Below are 24,493 nucleotides of genomic sequence, written 5' to 3'. Positions count from 1 at the left end.
AAATAGATTTTGAAATCGAAGAACGAACGAGAACGACCAAAAAATAGGAAAACTAAGTTTTGGAATGAAAGACATATTGAACAGGTTAGGGGTAAAAAGTGATAGAAGAACTTCTAACTCAGATGAAAACATAATAATGAGTATAAACTCGAATGATAAGAATGAAAATAAAACAGGTTATTCGGGAAAAGTTAAAGGATTCAATAAACAAAAAAGTTAATACATATTTACAAGTTTTTCCGCAATCTTGAGACACGTCATCGCATCTTCAATCGAGTCGTGACCTCCAACTCTTTCCTGAATATCCACATCCAACAGTTTCTTGGCCAATCTTTTCAGTGACATCATTTTCCCATTCTCAGTCGTTACTATCAATCCTGTATCGATCACTTTGAGATGTACTAATTGAAGAGCTTTGAAATCGTTCGAAAGTCCATGTCCGACAATTATACTCGATTGGTTAATGAATTGGAACATAAGTTTGTGTATCTGGAAAATGCAATCACTGATATATCTCATCATTTTCATATCGTTTCTCACTACTGACCTGTTTGAGAGATTTTGCATCGTCCAAATGATTCATTTCGATTCCTGAGAATTGAGTGTTTAAATGAACGATTCGTCCTTCTGGTTTGATGAACTCATCAATTAGAATACGCCCTTGGCAATCCACCAATGAAATTCGTCCAGCTTCTAATCCATTTTCCGTATGAACCATTTCAACATCGAGTCCAAAAACCTTAAATTATTCAATGGGAAACTCAAAATTTAATCTTCACAAAAAACCTTATTAGACCGATAGTCTCTTGATGACACAGGTTTTGGCGTCATCACAAACTTTTCCAAAACATTTTCAGATGGTTGTGAGTGTACATGGAATGGATGTGATTGACATCCTTTCGATGTCCCAACTCTTTTGAAACAACACAAATGATGCTTGATTCCATTGACATCTTCAGATTTGAGTGGATGATATTGGCAGAGTTTTGGGTATGCAAACGTCGACTTTCGGTTGAAAAGTCGAGAGCAACGGGTGCATTTTCGAGTTGGATCTGAGAACGTAATGATGAATGAGCTATCGTATTCCACGAGGAGAGTCAGAGTAGATTAGTAAGTGAAACGAGACGGAAGAAAAGGAAAATCACCTGTATCAGGCATGAACATGAACGCACTCCATTTGTTGCTTTTATTGAACTGTGCACGTGTTGATATCTCACTTTCGAAGAAGAGATATCCGTTTTCTTTCAGAATTTCTTCTGGAATCAGAAGCTGACTGAATGTGTCGTGCCACTTTTGAGGGCTCATTTCAAAAAAAAATTAAGTGTTTGAGAGTTTTCCTTCGAAAGCATCGAGAATCAGAAACGAAGAATCTCTAAAAATATGGGGTTGGGAATTGAAGACAATATTTTCAAACATACGTTTATTCTAGGTGGCAAATGAAATTCAATTTGAAGATAAATTATAAAACAAATGAGATTTTTGAGAAAGGAGACAAATTGAAAAGAAATAAGATGATGGAACGTAAATGGAACGATAAATTAGAAGTTAGAATGAGACATAGGATGTCTATGATGCCGGATTGTATTCATCATGTGATGCTGATGTTGGTTCATCTGTAAAGAAGAATCTTATTCCGTTGTTTGGATGATGAATTGAGAGAAAGAATCTATTCAAATCATTAAAAAAATACTCCACAAAATACAGATATAAGATATAAAACCAGAAATGAGAAAATCGGTACATCCGGATACACAAACATTTTTTAAAAATGCAACTTACCGCTACGTTGAGTAGTCGTGTTGTAAACATAATCTCCAAGATCATCATCATTTTCTTCTTGTGGTGGAGTACGTGGCTCCGCATATGGATTGTATTCTTGATACTGAGCTGTTGGAGTGGCTTCTGAAAAAACTGAAACAAGGCTAGAAGGAAAACTCATATGAAAATCACCTGTGTCCTCATTATGATTAGCAAAATCACTTTGTTCCGCTGATTGACTATAACCACTAGGTGGCTCGTTTTCTTGTTGATCATCATGTTCATCACTTAACTCCTCCTCTTCCTGAGCATGCTGCAATAAGATAAGTAATTGAAGAAGTAGTTTAAATTGATATTGACCTCATGCTCAGGACTTTCCTCCCCAACTCCTGGAATACCGTAGACACAGATCATTGCGTCGTCACCTCCTGATATCAAATGACGACTGGATGGTGAAAATGAGAGAGCTGTCACTGCCGATGTATGATCGTTCACTATTGACATAATTGGTGTAGCCAATTCAATATGCCAAACGAAAATCTGAACAAAGATTATTTGTTAGAAATACGGGTCGGGATGAACTTTCTCTCGGCCCGGTCGCCCGTATTCAGAAATGGTTACTTAATTTTGGCAAATCTTTTTGAATTTTAGAGTAAAAGTGCTTGAATTACTATACATATCCAATTTTTGATTGAACTCTAAACTTTTTTCAAAAAAACCAAAGAAGTTTTTAAAAATTTGGTTTCGAGGCATGTTATTTGTTTTAACATGGTCCGAGCAGGCCGGGCAGGGCCAGGCCGAAAACCATTTCGATTTTTTGGAAAAATATATTTTCATAATCTCGACAAAAAAAACCTGAGAAGAAGAAGATGAGCTGGCAAATCTCGTTCCACCTGATTTCACATCAATGGTCAATCCGATAACTGGAGCATCATGAGCAGAGTATACTCGTATCGCTTTTGTCGAACGAGATGGATCTGTTTCGTGGCTACTGAAAAATTGCCTAATTTGTCATTTTTTGCTCCTAACAAAACTCACAAATCGGCAACCGAATTCAATTTGATTAGACGGTCGTCGCATGCTGTCAAAAATCGATCATCTCCAGGTAGGAACTCAATTTTCCGAATTCTCATCGAGTGAACTGAAATAATAAAAGAATCAAAACGAAAACTGATTGTTGCTTTATTCACCTTCATATTTGTGATAGTTTTTGAAATCTTCTGCGTATAACAAATCAATTCCACCGTCAAGATGTCCGATAGCTAAGAACTTCGCATCGCGACTCTGAATGAACAATTTTCCTTATTTAATTAAAATTGAGTTTACTTACAAACTTCATATGGCTGATTTGTTTAACATTGGGATATGGTTCACGTCGTACTGGATCCCGAGCAAAACTTTTGAATTCACTAAGATATCCCGAATAAGAAGCAGTAATGTATTTATCTTTCCGTGGTGAAACTGCACAAAAGGTTGCTTCGAGATATTCATTGTCATGTTCTTGTAACTTCACAGATGTAATCAATTCGGTTTCGTAAACCTGTGCATCCATTGCAATAACTACGAGATCTGCAATTGAACTCGTTCAATCAAATTCAATAGTTACTTCCTCTCAATCATCTAAATTTGTTTTAAGAGAAAAATAATCAAACGATTTAACTGTAAAACGTTATGAATTTCATTTGTTTTTATTTAATGAAAACTAACACTGTCCATCCTCAGAAACTTCAGCAGACTGGACAGCAGTCTTCCATGAATATAAGTTCATCTTTTCGTCGAGAGAGACTGATTCCTCTGCTCGTTTATCGTACCTGAAATCATTCAATCTGATATTATCCTAAAGAGAAAAACTGACATAATCCAGAGTTTTGATGAGTCATGTGATATCGAAATCACACCGGTTTGTGCTCCGAAACAAAAGCTACCAAGAGCAATTATTGATCGTTTATGGGCTGGAAGTCATTAAAATGTATGTTATCAAAACGTATCAAACTGTCGAACCTTTTTCATATTTTCCCAATAACTTCGCCTGTGGATATTCATCTTCGTTCATTGAATCATCCATCCTGGGAAAAAAGTTATCAAAGATGTTTTCTTGATAAAAATAAAAGTAGAAAAAAGCTGGTTATAAACCATAATCAGAAAAAAACTGTTGTTGGAATATAATGAAATCAAAGCAACTTCATTTACCGAAACAATTGTAAAAACTCAGGAAATCCGAAAAAAAAGTAACACAGACGAGCTTATGCATTGGGAACGAAGATACAAAACATAATAAATTAACGAGTTTCAATATGTTATACACAGTCTATATAGGAGAAGCATATCCTAGAACCATTTATAATCGTTTTTCCAGCATGTATAAAGCTCTTCAATGGCTTTAGCATCGTACCGTTCAACGAACGATTGAATAACTCCAGATACTTCTGCTGGATAGGTGACCAATGAGATTTCTGAAATTATAATATTTGTGAAGGCATTTTATAGCGTTGTTCGTTTCCTCACCTCCGTTGTTTTCAACGGTATTTGGTTGAACAAAAATACGTCTTGGCTTGCGCCGCGCAATGCAGATTTCGCGCCACTGCAACTCGGTCTCCCCTACTGCTCCATACGACTCGAAAAGTTTCTTTCCGCCTTCAAAATCTCCGGTTGACTTGTATGCTTGAAGTTTAGCAAGGAATGCATTAACGGCAGGGCGTCCAACAGAGTCGATAAGATTGCGATCGAGTTTGAAATGAAGATCTGGCTTTCCATCTTCACCTTTAGTCTCCTCAATCTTGACGAATCCCTTTCCAGCTTCCAAAACTACTTTAGTGAGAACATAGCGAGCATAACAATGGGCTTGTCCCCATTTCTTTTGATCAGCTTGATAGAACTCAAGAGCAAGAAGACCGGCACGGATTTCGCTCAACCAGTTGACATATTTCACGTCATGAGCTAATTCACCAGTGTATCCAAAGATTCTGAAATTCTTATGCTGAATTTTTGGGTACTTGAACCAAATATTACTTTAGAATGTCTGGATTACAACAAAGCACGTATCCGACAGCTTCAGCGCGACACTCCTCATATGCTGATGCCAAAACTCCAAATTTAGAGGACCATGTCTCTCCTGGCTCATACCAAGTGGCAATCTAAAAATAATGATTGTTATTCATTGAGAACGGAATTCAGATTATCTCACCGGTCCTCCGGTGATAATATCTTTAACTTTGTTATTATCAAAATTGAATGTTCCATCTGCATTTTTTTGAAACAATTTACCAGAACCATGACCAAGAAGCTCATGGAGTCCAACTTGAACTTCGAATGAATCTTTATGAAATTTGAACATAAGTTCCTCGTCGTGTTCATCCAAAAAGTTCATTTTTTGTTTTGGCTGAGCAGAAATAACGTTTCCGAGAGACACATTCTTGAATCCTTCGTTTTGACGAATGTCGTCGTCTAAAGAGAAAGTTGGTTAAAAACTATCAGACTTGAAAGCCGACCAGGCCGAGAAAAATTTCTCCCAATGTTTTTTTTGTAGGATTTAAAGGTTTTCGAGGAATATACTTGAAAAAAACAGTTGAAATTTTTTGCAAAATATTGTAGGTTCAAAAATTCAAATACGGCCCAGTGTGTCGGAATTTAGCAAAACTGAAAACTATTGCTGCATGTTCGCAAGACCTTGATGGATAAAAGCAGACTTGTCACGGGCCGGGCCGGGCCGGGCCGGGCCAAAATCAGGAAAAATCTCGGCCCGGCCCGGCCCGGCCCGTAGCTCGGCCCGTTTTGAAACAGTTTTTGAAACATTTTTGAAAATTTGATGTTTTTTTGGAAAATTTTGGAATTTTTTTGAAATTTTTTGAAAAAAGTATAGTTTTCGAGTAAACATTTAAAATTGAAGCAAAATGTGAATATGTATGATAATTTAAGCATTTTTACTCTTTTTTTTCGAAAACTTTCAAAAAAAAATTGGTAAAAATATGTACCCATTTTCGAATCCGGGCCGACCGGGCCGGGCCGGGCCAAGAGGAATTTCGGCCCGGCCCGGCCCGGTCAAGAAAAATCTCGGCCCGGCCCGATTTTTGACAAGTCTGGATAAAAGGAACTTACAGTTTGGAATATTGATACCAGCTGGAATTCCACTACTACCAAAAGCGATTACGTCAAGAGCGGTGAAATCAGGCTGAAGCATATCTTATGTAAAACTACATTTTCAAAACTTATTTACCTTAAGGAACGTATCTTTCTCATAATCTGCACCCCACGGCAATTGTTTTAGAATCTCCTCAGCATTTGACACCAAAGCTTGAAATTTCTTCGACGTCTCCTTATTGACAGCAGCAACGAATCCTTCGAACTCTGAACGTGTTCCAGCCGGATCTCTGTAGTTTTCAATGAACCCAATATAACTCTCCACAGCTGGTCCGACGTCCTTGATCCAATATCGAGAACCATCTTTGTGCGAATCGATATCTCCATTCTTGAAATGCTCGATATACTTCTTGAGCATCTCTTCTTGATTCTTGTTTGCCACAACTGGAATGGCTTTAGCCAGCCATTCATGAGTTCTTTTCATCAACAATGAATAATCTCCTCTGATAATTTGAATGACGACTCCTTCGAATTCCTCAGGTTCCGAGACAACACCCTCTTCCGATGAAGCCAATTTGATGGTGAACGTCGTTTTTCCATCAGCTCCAACTTCTTTGAAAAGCCGTGTATTCCAAAATGCAAGATTTCTTTGCTTGAAGAATCGGTCAATTTTTTCAGAGTCTTCTTGGGTGACGTTAGAAGAATGATAGCATGTTACCCCCTTATCTCCAAATCCAAGCTGCAGTTCAGTTGTTTGCAATGATCCTATCTTACTTTCCACCGATTCCCACGTCTTCAGAACTTTCTCATCAGTTCCAACAGCGGATTTCTCAATTAATGCGCGGATTTTCGTCTGAAAAATGTTACCTTACTGTGAGTCTACACGGTGAATCGATACCTGTTCAACCCCTGGCACAAACTTGCTGTCACCGAATCCCTTATAGTTACCAGAATTGTTGTAAAAGGCGGCAGTGTATACAAGAAAAGCTTGCCATTCAGCCTCAGTGAATCCGACGGCAATTGCTTTCTCTGAAAAAAAAATGTATTAATGAAGTAGTTTTTTATTTTGCGAACCCTTCAACTGGTCCACAGTTTCTGCTTTGAATAATCTATAAAGGACATAGAAAATAGGTGCGGATTCCGGAGAAACTTGAAGAAAAACGGCTAGAGCTCCGTCGAAAGAAGCCTTTGCCACGTAGTGAGCGTATTTTCTCTCTTTCTCAGATAACGTCTTGAAAGCATCTTCAGCGTCTAGTTGACAGACCGGAGAATCATTTGGGATAATATAAAGGCTGCGATCAACGGGCATCACTTGAGAAAGTGTGGAAACCGGGCGAAAGAAGAAAGTTGAGGTGGAAACGAACCTGGAAAACGAGATATTTCAAGTAGAAAAAATTAAACGTTTAAAAAGGAAAAGTTTATAACTTCTAAAAGATATGTTTGAATGAGGATTGTGCTAATCCAAAAGCTCAAACGTTTGACCGGATTAATATGTTTGAAAATTATTTGCGCGTGTTATCCGGTGTAAATTGTTCTGCAAACACCGATTGTTGTTTTGCGTACCTTGTTTACGCGCAAAAATTGTTCGGCTGTTCGCTTGTTTATTTTTGCAGTATTTCTTGCTTTCTGGTGTCTTATTTCGCGGTCAGAAATCTATTCATTCTTCCTTTCGTGTTATTTGGGTGGAAAACTCTGATAAGACATTTGTTTCTCACCAATTTTGTTTTGAATTTCAGTCGTTAAAATGTTGCAAACTACCGTCCGCTCTGTCTCCAAGCTTGTCCAGCCAATCACTGGGTTAGTTGTTATTCAATATAAATCTCACTGCAGTTATCGATATCGCGAAATATTTTCTCGAGTTCGGCAAAATATTATGCTATTTTCAATTTAGCGTTGCGGCTGTTCGATCGAAGCATACTCTCCCAGATCTTCCATATGACTATGCTGACTTGGAGCCAGTTATCAGCCATGAGATCATGCAACTTCATCATCAAAAGCATCACGCTACCTACGTAAACAATCTAAATCAAGTCGAGGAGAAACTTCATGAGGCTGTTTCGAAAGGTATATGAAACTACGATACTCTATTCAGAAACATAAGTTTTACAGGAAACGTCAAAGAAGCTATCGCTCTTCAGCCAGCTTTGAAATTCAATGGAGGAGGTCATATCAATCACTCCATTTTCTGGACCAACTTGTCCAAGGACGGAGGAGAGCCATCAGCCGAACTTTCTGCTGCTATCAAGGTTGGTTCGACAATGGTCTGACTTGGATTATGTCTGTGTTTGCATAATATATGCATAATCCTTTCAATTTGAACCTCCTATGGTTTTTGTGTCGTAGCTTGTTTTACATAACTTTTACATAAAATAACTTTCAGCGCGATTTCGGAACTCTCGACAATCTTCAAAAGATGCTTTCCGCGTCTACTATTGCCGTTCAAGGATCTGGATGGGGATGGTTGGGATATTGCCCAAAAGGAAAGAAGCTGAAGTTGGCTACCTGTGCCAATCAGGATCCACTTGAGTCTACCACAGGACTCATTCCACTCTTCGGAATTGATGTTTGGGAGCACGCTTACTATCTGCAATACAAGAACGTCCGACCAGACTACGTTAATGCTATTTGGAAGATTGCCAACTGGAAGAACGTCAGCGAGCGCTTCGCAAAAGCTCAACAATAGGCTAATAACCACTTTTCAACTTTATGAAAAGCCTGAAATTAAGTGATGATATAACAGTAGAGTTTTCGTTAATTTTTGTAACAGTTTCTATTGTATTCCGAGATAAATGTACATTAATACTGTTTTCTGTGCCTAGAGAACTCAACCTGTTAGCAGAAAATGCTTTTCGAAGCAACAGCGACACGTGCAAACCCCATCCGTTCATTACGTTCTGACTAGGGTAATCTAACATACTTGTCAAATGACGGGCCGGCCCGCCGGCCCGGCCCGGCCCGTAAAAAGCCCGGCCCGGCCCGGCCCGGCCCGTCAGGCCCGTCTTGTCAGGAATATGGGATTTTTGAGAAAAATTTTCAATTTTTTTTCCAATTTTCAATTTTTTTTTGCGGAAAAATTGACAAAAAGACACTCATATTATTCTATGAGAAAAGTCTGAGTTCATCTCAGTACACCTTAATCAAATTTGAAAAAAAAAATTGAAAAAAAATTGGAAAAAAAATTCCCTCCAAAAAGACGGGCCTGACGGGCCGGGCCGGGCCGGGCCGGGCTTCGGGCCGGGCCGGGCCGGGCCTGACGTTTTGAAAAAAAAGCCCGGCCCGGCCCGGCCCGGCCCGGCCCTTGACAAGTATGAATCTAAATACTATAAATAATTAATATCAAGCGGGAGTAAATTAAAATACGTCTAGTTAGAGCTTGAACATAAACTGGAACAGACAGGAGTGAGAATGGGAAAGAATTCATTATAAAACACGATTTTCTAAATACAAGTAATGACATCAAGATACAGTTTGAGTGCTGACACCGAATGATTGCTAATTGAAAAATATTTACAAGCTCCTTAAATTATCAGAAAAGTTAGTTTCCATCTGTTGGTGAATCCGACGATCTTTCTGGAAATGGCTAGTTGAGATTATTGGGGTTAATGCATCGTCAATCTTACATTGTATTGAGCCGGTACAAAAGCAGAGCGATGATGCAGAGGCTCGTGCTAAAAAACTTATTTATTGGAATATAAACGATGAAATCACTAACGACGAAAGGAAGAAAACTGCTGTGATGAGAATGGTCCGGAAACCGAAGGTCTGACTCCAGAAGGGATGGCGCCTGAATGAATGAATTGAAAAAAAATGAAATATGATCATAAAGTTTACATCAACTAATAAATGAGTGACACTGTCGACAGCTTTCCACATACTGCTTGGATCAGTTTGAAACCTGGAACTAAAATAAGAGAAATAATATGAACTGCGAATCAAAATTACTTTGCGTCGGTTAATGCAGATAAACTATTTTGAGCAGCATGTGCTGTTGAATCCAAGGCAGAATTCTGGAAAAGTGAGGATATGGAGACTATCTCCATCTTGGTTGACGTACCAATACATACGAAGACGTTGTTGGGAAAACAGATGGCATCAGTGATAGGTCGAGCTCGGATGCCCTCTGAAAGCAAATGTTAAGGGAGTTTGGGACATTTCTATTGTAAACAAAAAGTCATTCAGCCCTTATGAACACTGATAGCTTTGTTATTTAAACTAAAGAAGGCATTAATTTACCTGCACACAAGGAACGACAATCGGCTGGAATACATTTTCTTCAACTTCAATTGAGTCGTTTTCCTGTTGTGTTTGATCCAAAAGTTGTTCCATCGCTTGAGATGATTCAGCTACTAAATTTTCTATAGTCGATGAAGAAGGCTCCGCAGATGAAGTAGCTACAGGCGTCGACTCTAGAGATGATGTAAATGTAACGGCACTACGTTTGTATTTCTTTGGACGGTTTCTAACACGGAATTTATTGTATCTGATTGCTTGTGCGGCTTCATCTCGTTCTCTTTCTAACTCCTCTTCTAAAATCTTTTCATCAGCTTTTTGAACAGTCATCGTGTTCTTCAAGAAATCTCTGACAGACATCTCTCCAGTTTCCATTTTTTCTGGTGAAATAGATCGATTCCGAATTGGTGAATGTAGGGACGCATCATGAGAGATTGGAACAGGATATACTGGCATGGGATTATTAATAGTTTGTTGATTTGCAATTGTTTCATTTTGTTCATCACTTTCTCTTTCATTTTTATCTTCAACTTCTTCTGTTTGTGTTGACTCTTGCGATGGTTCCTGTTCATCCATTTGGTTATCTTCAACTATTGTATTTGAAATAGGTGAGGAACATTGTTCTTGAACACACTGAAATAAGGAAACTAGGTGTTCGAATTATCTAGATGAGGATTTACCAGAACACGTTCAAGAATAAGCTGGTTCACACCTTGTTGAGACTTGATAAATTGATTGACAACATCGGACAACACGTCTATTTTCTTTTCAATCTCCGCTTGTTTTTCATAATGTGGAGCCATCAACTCGGAGAATAGTTGTCTTTTTTTGTCAATATCAGTCATATTTTGTGGATTCAACAAGTCCAAGAGATGATTCTAAACAATGTTGAAAAATGAAATAAACTGATAAATCAAAAAGTACCGTTAGTGGATGAGGTTCATGAACATAATTTGTAACTGCTGGTTGAGTTGCGGTCGAGTTGAAGCCCATTTGATACTGAAAAATCAATTAGATTATCGATTTTTATGATGCTTAATTGATTCAAGAAAATCTGGAACTTACTATTGATTTTTCGGGAATCGGAAAATTGAGTGGCTGATTCATGCTGAAAACTTGCAAGTCGGCTTCCGTCATAGTTATTGAATAATTTCAGTGAAAATAGTAAAAAAAATATTATGATGTGTATTTACGATAAACAGAGCGCGTTGTCGCAATTGCGGAGTGTCGTTGTCGAATGAAGTCGTTGACTTTTGAAGTGTCTTCTTACTCGTTCTACGTTACAAGAATCTAATTTTTCCGAGTTCAGAGAGTATTTGCTTCTTGAGGGGATAAAACCTTATTGAATCAAAACAGCTTCATTACTTGACAAATATTATAGCAGCAGTAACAAGTCAGACAGACAGTGGCAGTATTATCTAACAGACATTGGTCCAAGAAAGAGAAAAAAAACAAGGTAAAAACATAAAATGCATTAAAAAGTAATTATTGATAGACAATTGAAGATTTTCTCTTTTTTATGAAACTTCGTTTCGTTGGTTTAACCATGGCCGCATCTCGTCCGAAGAATGAAATTAATTGTGGATGAAGCTTGAAATGAAGTGGTTCATCTTTTGGCTGTTCAAGAATTTCACCGTCAAGATTCCATACTCCTGGATCATTCTGATCAGAATCTGGTTGATATGACCATTTAGTGACACGATAGCAGTTCAGTGAAGGATCCAGTTCGTAGAGCTGAAATTTCAAAACTATTGATGAAATTAAAAATGCAATGAAAAGATAATTATTGCTGAAAAAAAATTACCTGCTTTCCTCCGTACATTGCAACTTTTCGCATGAATTGCATGTTATGGAATCTGGAGATTCTGGGGACAAGAGCCAAGTCGAGAGTTCCGTCACCGATTCCTGATATAAGAAAAATTAATATTTTTCAGACTCTTCTGGCTTGATTTAATCGGATGAATTTTACCTGTAAATGGAGCTAATCCGTGTGGAGTAAACGGAGTGACAGTTGGAATGACGCAACAAATGACATGGGTGAATTCTGCATGCCAGTGATAATCGTATTTGTCATCTCTGAAAAAATGAAAGTAAAATGAATCGAAGAATTTTCTCTACTCCTACCCCTGAGACTTATTGCAAACTGGACATGGCTCAAGACAAGGCGGCAATTGATCTTTTGGATTCACATCTTCCTTATGAGACAAAGAGAATTGAACGATTCCACGATAGATTGGATGCCGAATTGTTGTACGGAGGGCTGAAATGTGTCCATAATTCTCAATAAACAATCATTCAACCATGAAACTGTTCAATTTCTTTCCAAGCCTCAGAAATTCTGTATCAAAACTAACCACTCCATTGATATCTAACTGGTCCCAAACATCGATACTCTTCAGAATCTCTCAAAACATCCCCCAGCCATCCATATGAAATCGCATTTGCAGAAATTCGAATCAATTTTTGATGTTGATGCACCGTGCAAACATCCACGTTGCATTCCGATCCAATTGCAATATGTACTGCTGACGTGGCATGATCATTTGTCTCATGAACAGTGGAAACGATCGAGTTAGCTGAACCAGCACCAATGATACCGAAACGAATATGTGGAGTGACAAGGTGAGATGTATTCGGATCATCTATATTGCGCCCGGCATCGTTTTGAGTTCGAAGAAGAGCGCCGGATAAGAGTTCATTGAATAAACCATCCCCACCTACAGACACCTGAAAATTTTTACTTTGAGCTACTTATGATCACATTAGTGCAAAACTAACCAATCCATCAAGAGCACTCCACTGTTCTGATGGCATTTCAACAATGAAATCTCTCGCATGGTTTGCTCTTTCTGTTAGCATAACTTTGTACCGTAGTCCAGGAGTCAACCAGAAGAATGCTTCTACCTAAAAATAATCAATTTAAATATTTCTTTCTCAAAAATTTCGAACTAACATTATCTTTAAAAATCTTCTGAGCCTTTCCCTTTCCTCCAAAAGGATTAATGAAGATAATAATGTTCTTCGGACGGTTTTTGACTCCTGTGAATTACATTTTTTCAAATTGACCTTCTTTCTAAAAACAAACTTCTCAACGTGGTATCAATCAACGAATGCCAATAATCTCTCTCACTTGTCGTATAAAAAACGACTGGAATCTGCTTGAGTCTCCATTGTTTTTTGTCTTTTTTGTAAACAAAATTGAAATAAAGTGTCTTGTCAGATGTCACTGGTTTCTGAAAAATTATGAATTTTGTGTTTTGAAGTAAGAGGAAATCATACCGTTGGAATAACAGGAATTCCACTTTTAATTTTTAATGGGAAACACGTTGTGGAGAGAAGTTCATCGAGTCGATAGACAATCAGATGCTTCGATGAACCACTGAAAATGATTATGAACTCTAGTTCTTCTTCAGGTTTTCATTGGCAACTCTTCAAGTTTACAGAAAACTCACTCGAGTAATCTGAATTCAAAAACATTGTGATCTCTATCGAAGATGATTCGATGTTCTTTTGCATGTGGTGACTGTACATCTGCTATCAAATGACCACTTTCTCCACTAATACGACTTCTTGATGAATAGGCGACTGTGTCCACATTATCTCCTAGAAAAATGAATTCAATGTGTTTCAAATATTTGGGTGGGAAAATATTAGTTATGATACACACGTGGTATCTGCTGTTTTCATTAATTTATTCGAAGTGGATGAGTTAGAATAATAGATTTCTGTTTTTGGAAATTTGCTTAGTTTTCTCTTTTTTTTTCTGGAGAATTTCCAAATATTTATGCTGCGTCCAAAGTAACTTTTCCGCGGAAAATCCGCGCGGAAAAGGTGTCCAAAGTAGCCATTTCTTTTCCGCGTTTTCCTCTGCGCCTTTAAGCTAATCGCGGCGAGACCTGCGCATTTTTTAGGAGGGAAAGTTAAATTTTCGAAATTAAATTTTTTTTTTTGAATTCCCTCCAAAAAAGTGAGCTGGTCTCACCGCGATTAGCTTAAAGGCGCAGAGGAAAACGCGGAAAAGAAATGGCTACTTTGGACACCTTTTCCGCGCGGATTTTCCGCGGAAAAGTTACTTTGGACGCAGCATTACCTTTTACTGGCTCAACAGGCACAATCGTCACATGTTGTTGATTACCCCCATGTTTGGTTTTTTTCGAGTTCGGCATGAAATTCGTTGATTCGAATCGGGTCTGAAATGAAACTAGTGCTTTGGAGAAAATGCCAATGTTTTAAAGGAAAAGGAGAAGAAAAATGAAATTGAGAAGTCTCCTGACGGAAGCAGCTTGACCGGAAATTCAAATTTCCAATTCACAGAGTCTTGTCGAATAATTAAGTAACACATGGGAACTTTCATGTTGTTTAGAAATAGTGCTATAGTATTTCAGTTTTGAAAAAAAACGAAAGTTAGGGATAAAGGTGAACATACAGCTAAAGTCACAATAGATGTCCGATAAACTGAATATTTGGGACCTTCAATTTCAAACTTTCAAATGCATCAAACTTTCAGAAAGCAATCCAGAGCGACAAGCTGAGAACAAAAAACAAAAACTTCTGATAAGTCTTTCTTCTTCAACTAAAAGTAAACAATAGGAAAAAACGCACCCACCCGCCACAACAGATATTTAGAAAAAGGAGAGAAAAAACGGTGAGCGACAGGAAAAAACAGTGTAAAAAGAATCGATTGCAGGCAGAAAAAGAAAATAAATGAATGAGAGAGGAAACGAGACGAAGAGAAAAAAAGAGAAACAGAAACGGAAATAACAAAAAAAAGAGTAAAATGAAATAAAACGAGAGAAAAGTAAGGAGAAAGTCGAAAAAATGAATTGGAAACCTTAAATGTCGATGTTGAAAGTATGCTCTGTTGCAAAAATCAAGTTGAGACATCGAAAATCTTGATATGAAACTGATTCAGGAAATACTTCAGTAGTTGAAGAGCTTTCCCGCAGTAATCGTGAAAACAAAAACAACAGAAAATATCAGTAGAAACTGCAACAATTCGCTTCAATCCTCCTGTCGTATCGCATTTGTTATGGTTAGTCAGTGGACGAAACCAACCGGTTCTTTTCATTCTATGGTTTTTTTTCTGAAGGTGACTGTGTCATCGGGTGACACATTTCAACATAAACCTAGATGTTGGTGGAAAACATCAACCATGGAAAAGTTTATACAAAATTGGCTCTATTAATCATATCTGAAAAAAAGTGATTTGGAATAGGAAACTTCCAAAATTCATGATATACTAAACAGTGAGAACCACGGGAGAAATGCAAAACAGACCATGAGTCGAAGACTCTCAGAAAATAATACTTTTTGTCTCTTTTTCCATTTTATTTTATTACATTCCACGAGCATCCCAAACGACCTCCTTCTTTTCTCGTTTTCTTTGTTTTACATATTTTCCAACGAATGAAAGGAAGGAATAAGAGAAGAAACTGGGAACGATGTTGATGTTGAAACAAAAATAATTGTTATCTCGAAAGCGAAATGGAATTTCAAAAGTAAAGTCCGCCAGCAAAATCAGACTTGCATGTCAAAGCGGGCCGGTCCGGGCCGAATTATCTCTCGGCCCGGCAAAAGTGGGTACCCATTTTTACTGAAATTTTTTGAAATTAAAAAAAAATAGAGTGAAAATGATAAAAATTATCATAAATATTCACATTTTGATTCAATTTTAAAGTTTTGGTCAAAAACTATACTTTTTCCTAGAAACGTTCAAAAAATGTCAAAAAAAGTTCAAAAATTCAAATTTTTTTCAAAAAATGTTTCAAAACGGGCCGAACCGAGATTTTGTCTGATTTCGGCCCGGTCCGGCCCGTGACAAGTCTGAGCAAAATCCTTCTAGTAATTGTATATTTTTGTTACCGATGCAACTTGATTCATGGAAACCTAGATATTATGAATGTGAAGAACGCACTCGATAGCTCCGAGATCATTCAAAAGAAGAGTTCTTTTTTGAAAATTTGAAGGACACAATTCACCAGAGGCAGTACAAAAAACGGCTCCGGGACATTTCGCCACTAGACGTTTCGCCACCGGACATTTCGCCACCAGACATTTCGCCACCGGACGTTTCGCCACCAAAAAATGGAGAATTTCCGAAGCTTTATAGGGAAAAAAGCACATCACTTTAATAAGCATAATCAATGCGTACTAGTGGTATGTTTTTTTCCCTATAAAGCTACGGAAATTCGGAAAATTCTCCATTTTTGGTGGCGAAACGTCCGGTGGCGAAACGTCTAGTGGCGAAATGTCCCGGAGCCCAAAAAACGGTTGAAAACACAGCAGTTTGATAATTATGGGGATGAGGAAGAATGTATTCATGAAGAAATTTCATAGTACGTTGCGTTGCGAATTCTAACAGTTTCCATATCAAAGGAACTACGGTACATATCAGTTCTTGCAGTTTTCCGAAGAACGGAAAAGAACAAAAATAAGACTTACTGTAACGATATCCTACATCAATTGTCTCCATTATAGAAAGGCGATGGGATTTTGAAAGATTATTAATACAGCATTGATCTTTAAAATGGCGATAATTGGACTTTACAGATCGGGATACGAAATTTGAGATAGTTTCACGGTTCACTAACTGAAGCATCAGGCCAAGATTCTCATGGGACATAGATAAAAGTTATAGCTTCATTCTTCTTGTTAACAGTTTTTGTGTACAGTTGATTCCTAGAGAATCATAGATCAGTGAAGCACTGTTAGTTCTGCAAAATCGTAAGATTTTTGAGCTATTGGTTTACTAGAACTTTTTAGGAAATGTCCGCACATAAAAACTTTTCTTGGTTTTACAGTTATTTCAATTATTCCTAATACATTCCGATTGACAAACCCAGATGTTCGTTATTCGAGCTGATTATTTTTCGGTATAAACTTTCATCAATTGCACAACAATTTCTAAAATTGTTCTAATCTAATCGAAAAATTCCAACTTCCTCTTAGGATACTCGAAATAGTATTTTCATTTGAATTGGGCAGCTCAATCTTCGATTTTCTCTTCGAGGTTCCAATGATCCCAGCCTGAACATTTTCAGCGTAAATTCGAAAACTGATATCAGGTTAATTTATGATCTGCCAATTCTAGATTTCTCATTCAGTTTCCTTTTCGACAGTGTAGTAATCCAAAGTGTGTGATTTTTCTCCAACCGACTACCGTATTCCAATTCCTTCTCCCAAAATTTTTAAAAAGCTACAGTAGTCCTCTTGCTCATCTTATAATTAGTTCTAGTTCTCAAGTCATTATTTTGGTTTTGGTGCCGGGGTAGCTAAGTGGCAAAGGCGCAGGTTTCACGAGTCTGTGGATGTAAATCCTTTAGGGGTTCGATTCCCCTCCCCGGCAAACTTTTTTCAGTCTGTTTTTAGAATACTTCGAACCTTATGATTGTAGTCATACGTGTAGTTATGAACCAGTGATTGAGAATATGTTTTTCATTTGCATTGAAAAATGTCTGAACACTTTTGGACAACCTTGTTTGTTAGTGTTCCCAGAAATTTTTCAATTTTCAAACATTTTCTTCTCTCGATGACCTCCAAAAGCACTTTTACTCTCATTGTTATCTTGATTTCCATCACAAGTTCTCAATGCTTTTACCCTTTTCTCCACCTTCTAATTGATCATTTTTACGTGATTTTGTCTTTTCTGTTCAAAATGTCTTTTCTGTGTTGAGTCAAAAGCTTCTCTATCGAGAACCAGTTCTCCTTCATCAGAGACGCAGAATGTACATGACGTCACCCTCCCATTTCCGTCTCGTCTCTCTCACCACCCTCCTTTATTTACACACTCTTTCTCTATCTCTCTGTCCTCCGCCAAATCGTCGTGTACTACGCTTGAAACTATTGATTTTCAGTGCGGTAAAGCAGAAAATAGACATTGAAAAAAAACTAAAAAGGAATTCGAGCATTCTTGCACTTCTTCCTTTTCCTCTAGCTTCTCTCGTCTCTATGCCTTTTTTAGAGAAAAAGAGTGGAGTTTTTTGTTTTCGATTTTTTATTTGTGTGTTCTCTTTCTATGGTTTCTCTCTTGAATGCTTGTTTTGCGGGAATATATTCATCATTTTATTATTATATTCTAGTTAGTCAGTGATTAAAATAGAAGCAAATTATCTTCATTATTTTCTCTTTCCGAATGGAGATACGAAAGCGTCGTTCTTAAACGATTTTATTAGTCTTTAAAATTTCTATTCTATGTTTTCTGATCACTTTTTTATTCTTTCAGGATAATCGAGATTAGGGTCGGAGTTCAGATAAATGCTCGAAGTAATTAAATATTGCTTCTTATTTTCTCAATTTTCATTGGTCTATGCAGTCTTTTGTATTATTCTAGAAACGGTATTGTGATGTTTTCCAACTGAGTTGTAATCCTTCCATTCTATAGTACATTTTCCTTACCAACTCAATTGCAACTCTCTATTTCCTTATTTCTCTTCATCCACATAACGTTGTTTCAATATCTTTATACTTTGTGTTCAATAATGTTTAAATTGCTGCACTAGTTCAAAAAGGGTTCACTGTTGTTTCAAATAACTAAACACACAATGTTTGTATTCATTTTTCTGTTTTTCTCTCTCCTGGAAAAATTTCACATTTTCCTATATTAATTAATTTCAGATAAAAATGACCGAGGGCGAGCCACCACCCAGAACTTCAACATCTTCTTCACCAATTCCATCCACATCCACATGTCCGATTACTGTTACGTGCGATTCGGAATCAGATGATTCCACGTGTCCCTCATCAATCTCATCACAAATTTCTTCATTTTTAACACTCGATTTCGATAAACTCTCACTAGATTCCGATCTTTGCGAAGGTCGATACGATCAGAATCGTCGGACCCCAGGCCCGCAATCACCGACTTGGATTACTGTAAGACATTTTAATTGACGCGCAAACTTCGCACAGAGATTTTTGATTTTCAGCATAATATGCCACCTATAGCTGAAAATGCTCAATTTTATCGCTCGACATCGCAGAAGTACGGCAGGTTTTCACCGTACGAAGTACCCATCAAATTACGGTGAGAAAAATTACTCTGAATTTATCTTTAATCGTTACCATGTTTCAGGAAATAGTTCATAATAGTTATGATCTGTGTTTGATAGATTTTTAATAACTAAAACTCATAAAATATATTTTCAGACGCCGTCGGAAGACACAGAATATATCAAAAACGAAGCCAACAGATATCGAGATTTTGCTGAAAATCAAGTTAAAAGGAGACGTCGAACCACTCCGAATGTGCATATTTGATAAGTGAGTTCTTCGCAGATTAAAATTACAACATCTTAGAAATAGATATAAAACTTAAAATCAACGTTCCAGAGAACAAATATTGCCAAAACCATGTAGTGTCCAAGCAGCTCGTCCTCCATCGCCTGTCACGGAAACGGAGGAAGTCGATGAACTTTCAGAATACTTTACTCATTTTGTTCGTGTTGAGCTCAAAATGTCATCTTTGGCCGAATCGATGTACGTCTGAATAAAATTGAAAGTAATAGTAAACATTAATTTGCATTCTCATCGATCGAATTTTCATTTGTTTTGTTTTATCGCTCATGGACCTATTCTGGGGTAGCAAAAAATAGTTTTTTGCTTATTTTTTGCTATTCAGAAAGTAGCAAAAAAAGCAAAAAACTCCTGGTTTGGAGGCATTTTTTGCTTGACCTTTTCTAGGCCAGCCCGCGGTTTTCTAGGCCATGTGTAGATTTACGGGAGAATTTTTTGCGATTTTTTCAGCATTCATGCACTTTATCGCTACTTTTGAACTGAATTCGTAATTTTATTGATTTATTCCATACTTTGTAAACGTTAAATGATTTTTTTCCGAACTTTGCTGAAAAAATCCCAAAAAAATCTCCCGTAAATCTACACCAAACACAGGTCTTGCAGCGAATGGCCTAGAAAACCGCGGGCTGGCCTAGAAAAGGTCAAGCAAAAAATGCCTCCAAACCAGGAGTTTTTTGCTTTTTTTGCTACTTTCTGAATAGCAAAAAATAAGCAAAAAACTATTTTTTGCTACCCCAGAATAGGTCCATCACTGAGCATCGCATCTCTTCCTCAATGTTTCGACCTACTACAGATACTGTTTTATCACTTTAAATCATGATGGATTCAAAGATAAGCGTGTAAATATTGATATTAAAAATTTACAATATATTGTGCAATGCAATGCATAATTTCGAGATACGAATTGAAAATTCAACAGATCATTGAGGTCATTTAACACAAATCAGGGAGATGGGGATTGTAAAATAAACCGAAATACAAGACAATAATAACAGCTTTCCAAGCAATGATAAGCATTAGTATTTACACATGAATCAACGGGACGAAAGGTCTCTTGAACCACGTATTCAGATCCTCTCTTCGACCTTTTCGGTTCAAAGCTTTCTCAATACGACGGATTCTCAGACGACGAGATTTATTGATCTGAAATTATTTGAGTTTATCAGAACGGAGAATGGATGACTGAAAACAAGAGTATTCGGGCATTCAGTTCATTTATCATAATCAGTTCCGAGTGATGCTACTTACCTTGTCATAATCGCATGATCGATGCACTTTTTCTATTCCTTCAGATTTGTATGACGTAAATGTTTTCCAGTTACGCGGTGTGAGTTTTGTTCGAGACAGCCAAATATCGTGATCTGGAAACACTGGAAGAGGAGTTAGTTGATTTGATGAAGAAAAATAATGGACCTATTCTGGGGTAGCAAAAAATAGTTTTTTGCTTATTTTTTGCTATTCAGAAAGTAGCAAAAAAAGCAAAAAACTCCTGGTTTGGAGGCATTTTTTGCTTGACCTTTTCTAGGCCAGCCCGCGGTTTTCTAGGCCATGTGTAGATTTACGGGAGATTTTTTTGCGATTTTTTCAGCATTCATGTACTTTATCGCTACTTTTGAACTGAATTCGTAATTTTATTGATTTATTCCATACTTTGTAAACGTTAAATGATTTTTTTCCGAACTTTGCTGAAAAAATCCCAAAAAAATCTCCCGTAAATCTACACCAAACACAGGTCTTGCAGCGAATGGCCTAGAAAAGGGCGGGCTGGCCTAGAAAAGGTCAAGCAAAAAATGTCTCCAAACCAGGAGTTTTTTGCTTTTTTTGCTACTTTCTGAATAGCAAAAAATTAGCAAAAAACTATTTTTTGCTACCCCAGAATAGGTCCATTATGGAACATCTATCGTTAGAAATCAAAATATCTTTTTTATGGATTCGGAGATTATAAACAAATTAGCTAACCTCTGACGCAGTTCAAGTAAATACGATGAGTTTCCCCAGGCCTGGAATCGATCGCTTTCACTTCATCGTATTTGTATTTCCCTTCGAACGCCACTTCCATATCACATCCAGTTTGCTCAATAATTTCCATTTCTTCATACTCTACGGAATCTTCAGGCCCTACTGCTCCAGGTAACTCATCAAAATCAACACTCTTCTCCCCTTCATCTTCGTCATTAGATCTCTGAAAACCGAAAAGATGACTATCACGGAAAATTATTGAAAATCATTGGAATTTCTTCGATAAACAAATGCTGGACTATCTATTGAAACTCGGAAAATGCGGCTAAACTCACCGCTGGCATTTCAGGAACTTGATCGTCTACACTGTCGTCTTCATCTTTCTCCTGATCATCGTCTTCCTTATCCTCAATGTTATCATCATCCTTATCTTCATCATCATCATCAGCTTTATCATCATCCTTATCATCATCCTTGCCACCGTCTTTTCCATCTTCATTATCATCATCATTTTCGTCGTCATTTCCATCCTCATCGTCATCTTCATCGCCGGATCCCTTCTCCTGAAATTATCAAAATAAAACAAAAAATGAAATGATTCTGGTTACCTCTCTTGGAATGACCCAAATGTTGATGTAAGGAATGTTCTGTTCATTGATAAATTCGAAACGATAAGTATTCTTCCCTCGGAGTATTTCTTCAGCATTCTGTGCATACTCCTGTTCAACTGCTTCTCTTTCTTCTGTATTCTCCGTATCCATCAGACGTTTTCTGTACTTCAAATACAACTTGATTGGATTTTCTTGTTCTTCAGCACATGTTGCATGATGAATATTTTTAGCAAGTGACATAAACAGTTTGTCAATATTGTTAAAAAGTACAACATCTGCAGGAAACAAATGTTTTACAGCATCTTCAAAAGCAATCATATCCATCTGTGAACCTCCGAGTTGTTTCAATTCACGCAAAGTTGTATCGTAGTAAGCCGAAGGAGAGGAACGGACATTCTGAAATAATACTCAATAGTGTGTCGTTAATAGAAACTCTAATAAAGTTTTATTCAACCTCATTTTACTACACATTCTTAGGATATTTGTTTGCCATTCTGCTCCAATCAGTCATTATTTTGTCGAGAAAATTTGCCGCAATATTTCCATACATACATACCTTAAAATCATTCACAGCATCACGCCTCGTTCTGAAATTCTCTTCTAGAGCATGTCGACCGTGCATGTCTGCTCCAACTCCATTCTGCCATTTTTTGAACTTTTTCATATTTTCCTGAAAAAATTAAAATGTGTTTCACAATAAGAATAATCTAGACGGACAGTATACTCCTGACTGTAAATTGATTGAGTTGCAAGAATTCTGGCAAATCGTTCGTGAATCATATGATGATATCTGATTATCATGTACACATTATCATCTCCATAGAAAACACGACGTTCTCTTTTATATAGATTTTGACGGAACTTCTCATCAGCAGTCAATTCTTCCGATTCTTCTGAAGAAGGAGGTGGAATTATCAGAATTCGATTGTTTCGAGTACGGTCGCTATCAAGTTCCAGGAATGATAAGAGATTCTCATCTTCGCTTCTGAAAAATGAACCAGTGTTTTTCGGAAACCTTCACCAAGTACAATTCAAATTAAGATTCATTTTGAACTCACTCATCTCCTTGAAATTTGAAAACTTCGCCATTATCAATATCGATTTGTACGCTTTGTTGTGGTCGGCACAGCCATTCCATCAATATTCTGTAAGAATCGAAAATGAATGGTGTATTTCATCAAGTTATAAATTACCTGAACAACATGACTCTAGTTCGATCCTTTTCAGTTTTACCACCAGGAAGATCGTGGAAAAAGTGCCCAGTCACCTCATTCACGTCGCAAAACACTTTTTGCTCTGGCGAGTATTCCAGAGTCATATGCGGAAGAGTCTCGTCTCCACCGCTGAAAAAGTAAAGACATTTTTTTTTAAACTGCTGATCTAGAAATTACGTTTTCCGTCTCTCCTCGTAAACCTGCTCGATTGCATTGACGAGCGGCTTCGATTTGAATGCTTTTTGATCGTAGTTTTTCTGTTGATTATTGAGGAGAGTCATTGCAGACGACATTTGTTTGTCCAATGCATCGCGCCAAGTTCTGGAAAAAATACAAGTTGGAGGGATAAGAAAACTGTCTGACACTTCATCGATTGTCAGTCAAAAACAATTTTAATGACATCGATTATAAGAATAATTAAACAGCTGAATGTGACTGAATTTTGAATGCATTTTTAACTCTTTATGTTACCTGTTCGCTTCCTGTTGGAATCGTGTCCACTGAATATGTTTCTCTTGAAGTCCATCAATAATTTTCTTCAATCCAGCCAAAGGATTTTTTTGAGCAGCTTCAACGTATTCATGAACTGAGTTGGTGAAGACTTTTGTCATGACACGTAGAAAAGTCGAGCGATACGAGCAATTGAGATTTGCATCCAACCTGGCAAAACGAAATTATTTGATGCTCTAAACGTTTTATTCTTACTTGAATGAATTTTTCTCTTCTTCACTCATTGTCTGGAAATTTCGAAGTGTTTTGCTCAGTTCCTCCATAATAGTTCGATTGGAGTCAACGACGATGTCAAGCTAAAAAGAAAGCAGTTATTACGGCAGTGTTCGAGAATTTTATACCTCATATCGTTCCTCTTCTGTTTTGAAATGGAATTCTTCTAAGTTAGACTTTTTGACAGTTTGGCTTCCAGTATCTTCAGAAGACCATGACGGATATGATGTCCATTTATCATTGAGAACCTAAAAAAGATTTCTTATTTTGAAAACCATTCAAGATATTTCAAACTTACACCCTGGACATCACGGGACATATCTATTCTTCCAAATGTTTCCTTTCCTCTTGCACCTCCCTTCAATAGCCGATAACTTGGTCCCAAAGTACAAACTGTGGCCGCATCAATTGTTCTGACTTGTTGAATCATTTTCTGATCACGAATTCCAATTTTTTGTTGAACTGGTGGCATATCTTTTCTCATAACAGCATCCACATCATTTTCAGGTTTGTCTTTCGGGTCTCTACTGATTCCCAACATACTCATGATGATTATTTCCGGTTCAGATCTTTCACGTTCCATAATTTTTGGGATCTCAGCAGCCATTTGTTCGGCAGTGATATCCATAT

At 37.3% G+C, this 24,493-nt stretch overlaps 7 protein-coding genes across 7 annotated transcripts; 2 read left to right on the top strand and 5 right to left on the bottom strand.

Annotated features, from left to right (window-relative positions):
• Nucleotides 1-216: 216 nt before the first annotated feature.
• On the bottom strand, nt 217-1,305 carry GCK72_001843 (uncharacterized protein; the record flags this gene model as incomplete). The annotated part of the gene is made up of 4 exons (XM_003115088.2): nt 217-489; nt 548-739; nt 787-1,052; nt 1,146-1,305. 4 exons carry the CDS (start codon nt 1,303-1,305, stop codon nt 217-219), a joined length of 891 nt encoding a protein of 296 aa, XP_003115136.1.
• Nucleotides 1,306-1,566: 261 nt separating this feature from the next.
• On the bottom strand, nt 1,567-3,823 carry GCK72_001842 (uncharacterized protein; the record flags this gene model as incomplete). The annotated part of the gene is made up of 11 exons (XM_003114891.2): nt 1,567-1,613; nt 1,780-1,902; nt 1,951-2,071; nt 2,119-2,298; nt 2,614-2,749; nt 2,797-2,899; nt 2,949-3,042; nt 3,089-3,327; nt 3,466-3,569; nt 3,614-3,710; nt 3,760-3,823. 11 exons carry the CDS (start codon nt 3,821-3,823, stop codon nt 1,567-1,569), a joined length of 1,308 nt encoding a protein of 435 aa, XP_003114939.2.
• Nucleotides 3,824-4,086: 263 nt separating this feature from the next.
• On the bottom strand, nt 4,087-7,144 carry GCK72_001841 (uncharacterized protein; the record flags this gene model as incomplete). The annotated part of the gene is made up of 8 exons (XM_053723148.1): nt 4,087-4,211; nt 4,264-4,721; nt 4,768-4,892; nt 4,943-5,202; nt 5,854-5,926; nt 5,972-6,688; nt 6,734-6,864; nt 6,910-7,144. 8 exons carry the CDS (start codon nt 7,142-7,144, stop codon nt 4,087-4,089), a joined length of 2,124 nt encoding a protein of 707 aa, XP_053591793.1.
• Nucleotides 7,145-7,579: 435 nt separating this feature from the next.
• On the top strand, nt 7,580-8,518 carry GCK72_001840 (uncharacterized protein; the record flags this gene model as incomplete). The annotated part of the gene is made up of 4 exons (XM_003115096.2): nt 7,580-7,632; nt 7,727-7,899; nt 7,945-8,081; nt 8,216-8,518. The coding sequence occupies 4 exons, from the start codon at nt 7,580-7,582 to the stop codon at nt 8,516-8,518; spliced, it is 666 nt and encodes a 221-aa protein (XP_003115144.1).
• Nucleotides 8,519-9,342: 824 nt separating this feature from the next.
• On the bottom strand, nt 9,343-11,172 carry GCK72_001839 (uncharacterized protein; the record flags this gene model as incomplete). The annotated part of the gene is made up of 10 exons (XM_053723147.1): nt 9,343-9,405; nt 9,456-9,503; nt 9,548-9,619; nt 9,667-9,730; nt 9,778-9,842; nt 9,890-9,955; nt 10,069-10,698; nt 10,746-10,943; nt 10,990-11,064; nt 11,131-11,172. 10 exons carry the CDS (start codon nt 11,170-11,172, stop codon nt 9,343-9,345), a joined length of 1,323 nt encoding a protein of 440 aa, XP_053591792.1.
• A 378-nt stretch (nt 11,173-11,550) lies between these two features.
• On the bottom strand, nt 11,551-14,231 carry GCK72_001838 (uncharacterized protein; the record flags this gene model as incomplete). Its single annotated transcript, XM_003114580.2, has 11 exons — nt 11,551-11,799; nt 11,870-11,970; nt 12,035-12,141; nt 12,190-12,325; nt 12,420-12,792; nt 12,844-12,969; nt 13,019-13,104; nt 13,151-13,298; nt 13,345-13,444; nt 13,518-13,668; nt 14,156-14,231. 11 exons carry the CDS (start codon nt 14,229-14,231, stop codon nt 11,551-11,553), a joined length of 1,653 nt encoding a protein of 550 aa, XP_003114628.1.
• A 4,453-nt stretch (nt 14,232-18,684) lies between these two features.
• Nucleotides 18,685-19,549, top strand: GCK72_001837 (uncharacterized protein; the record flags this gene model as incomplete). Its single annotated transcript, XM_003114560.1, has 4 exons — nt 18,685-18,936; nt 18,990-19,087; nt 19,210-19,323; nt 19,393-19,549. 4 exons carry the CDS (start codon nt 18,685-18,687, stop codon nt 19,547-19,549), a joined length of 621 nt encoding a protein of 206 aa, XP_003114608.1.
• Between the last annotated feature and the right edge of the window lie 4,944 nt (nt 19,550-24,493).

This window comes from Caenorhabditis remanei, chromosome I (assembly GCF_010183535.1).
Source record: "Caenorhabditis remanei strain PX506 chromosome I, whole genome shotgun sequence".
NCBI classification, from domain to species: Eukaryota; Metazoa; Nematoda; class Chromadorea; order Rhabditida; family Rhabditidae; genus Caenorhabditis; species Caenorhabditis remanei.
The sequence above is the reverse complement of the archived record's forward strand: the minus strand, read 5'-3'. Positions and strand labels throughout refer to the sequence as shown.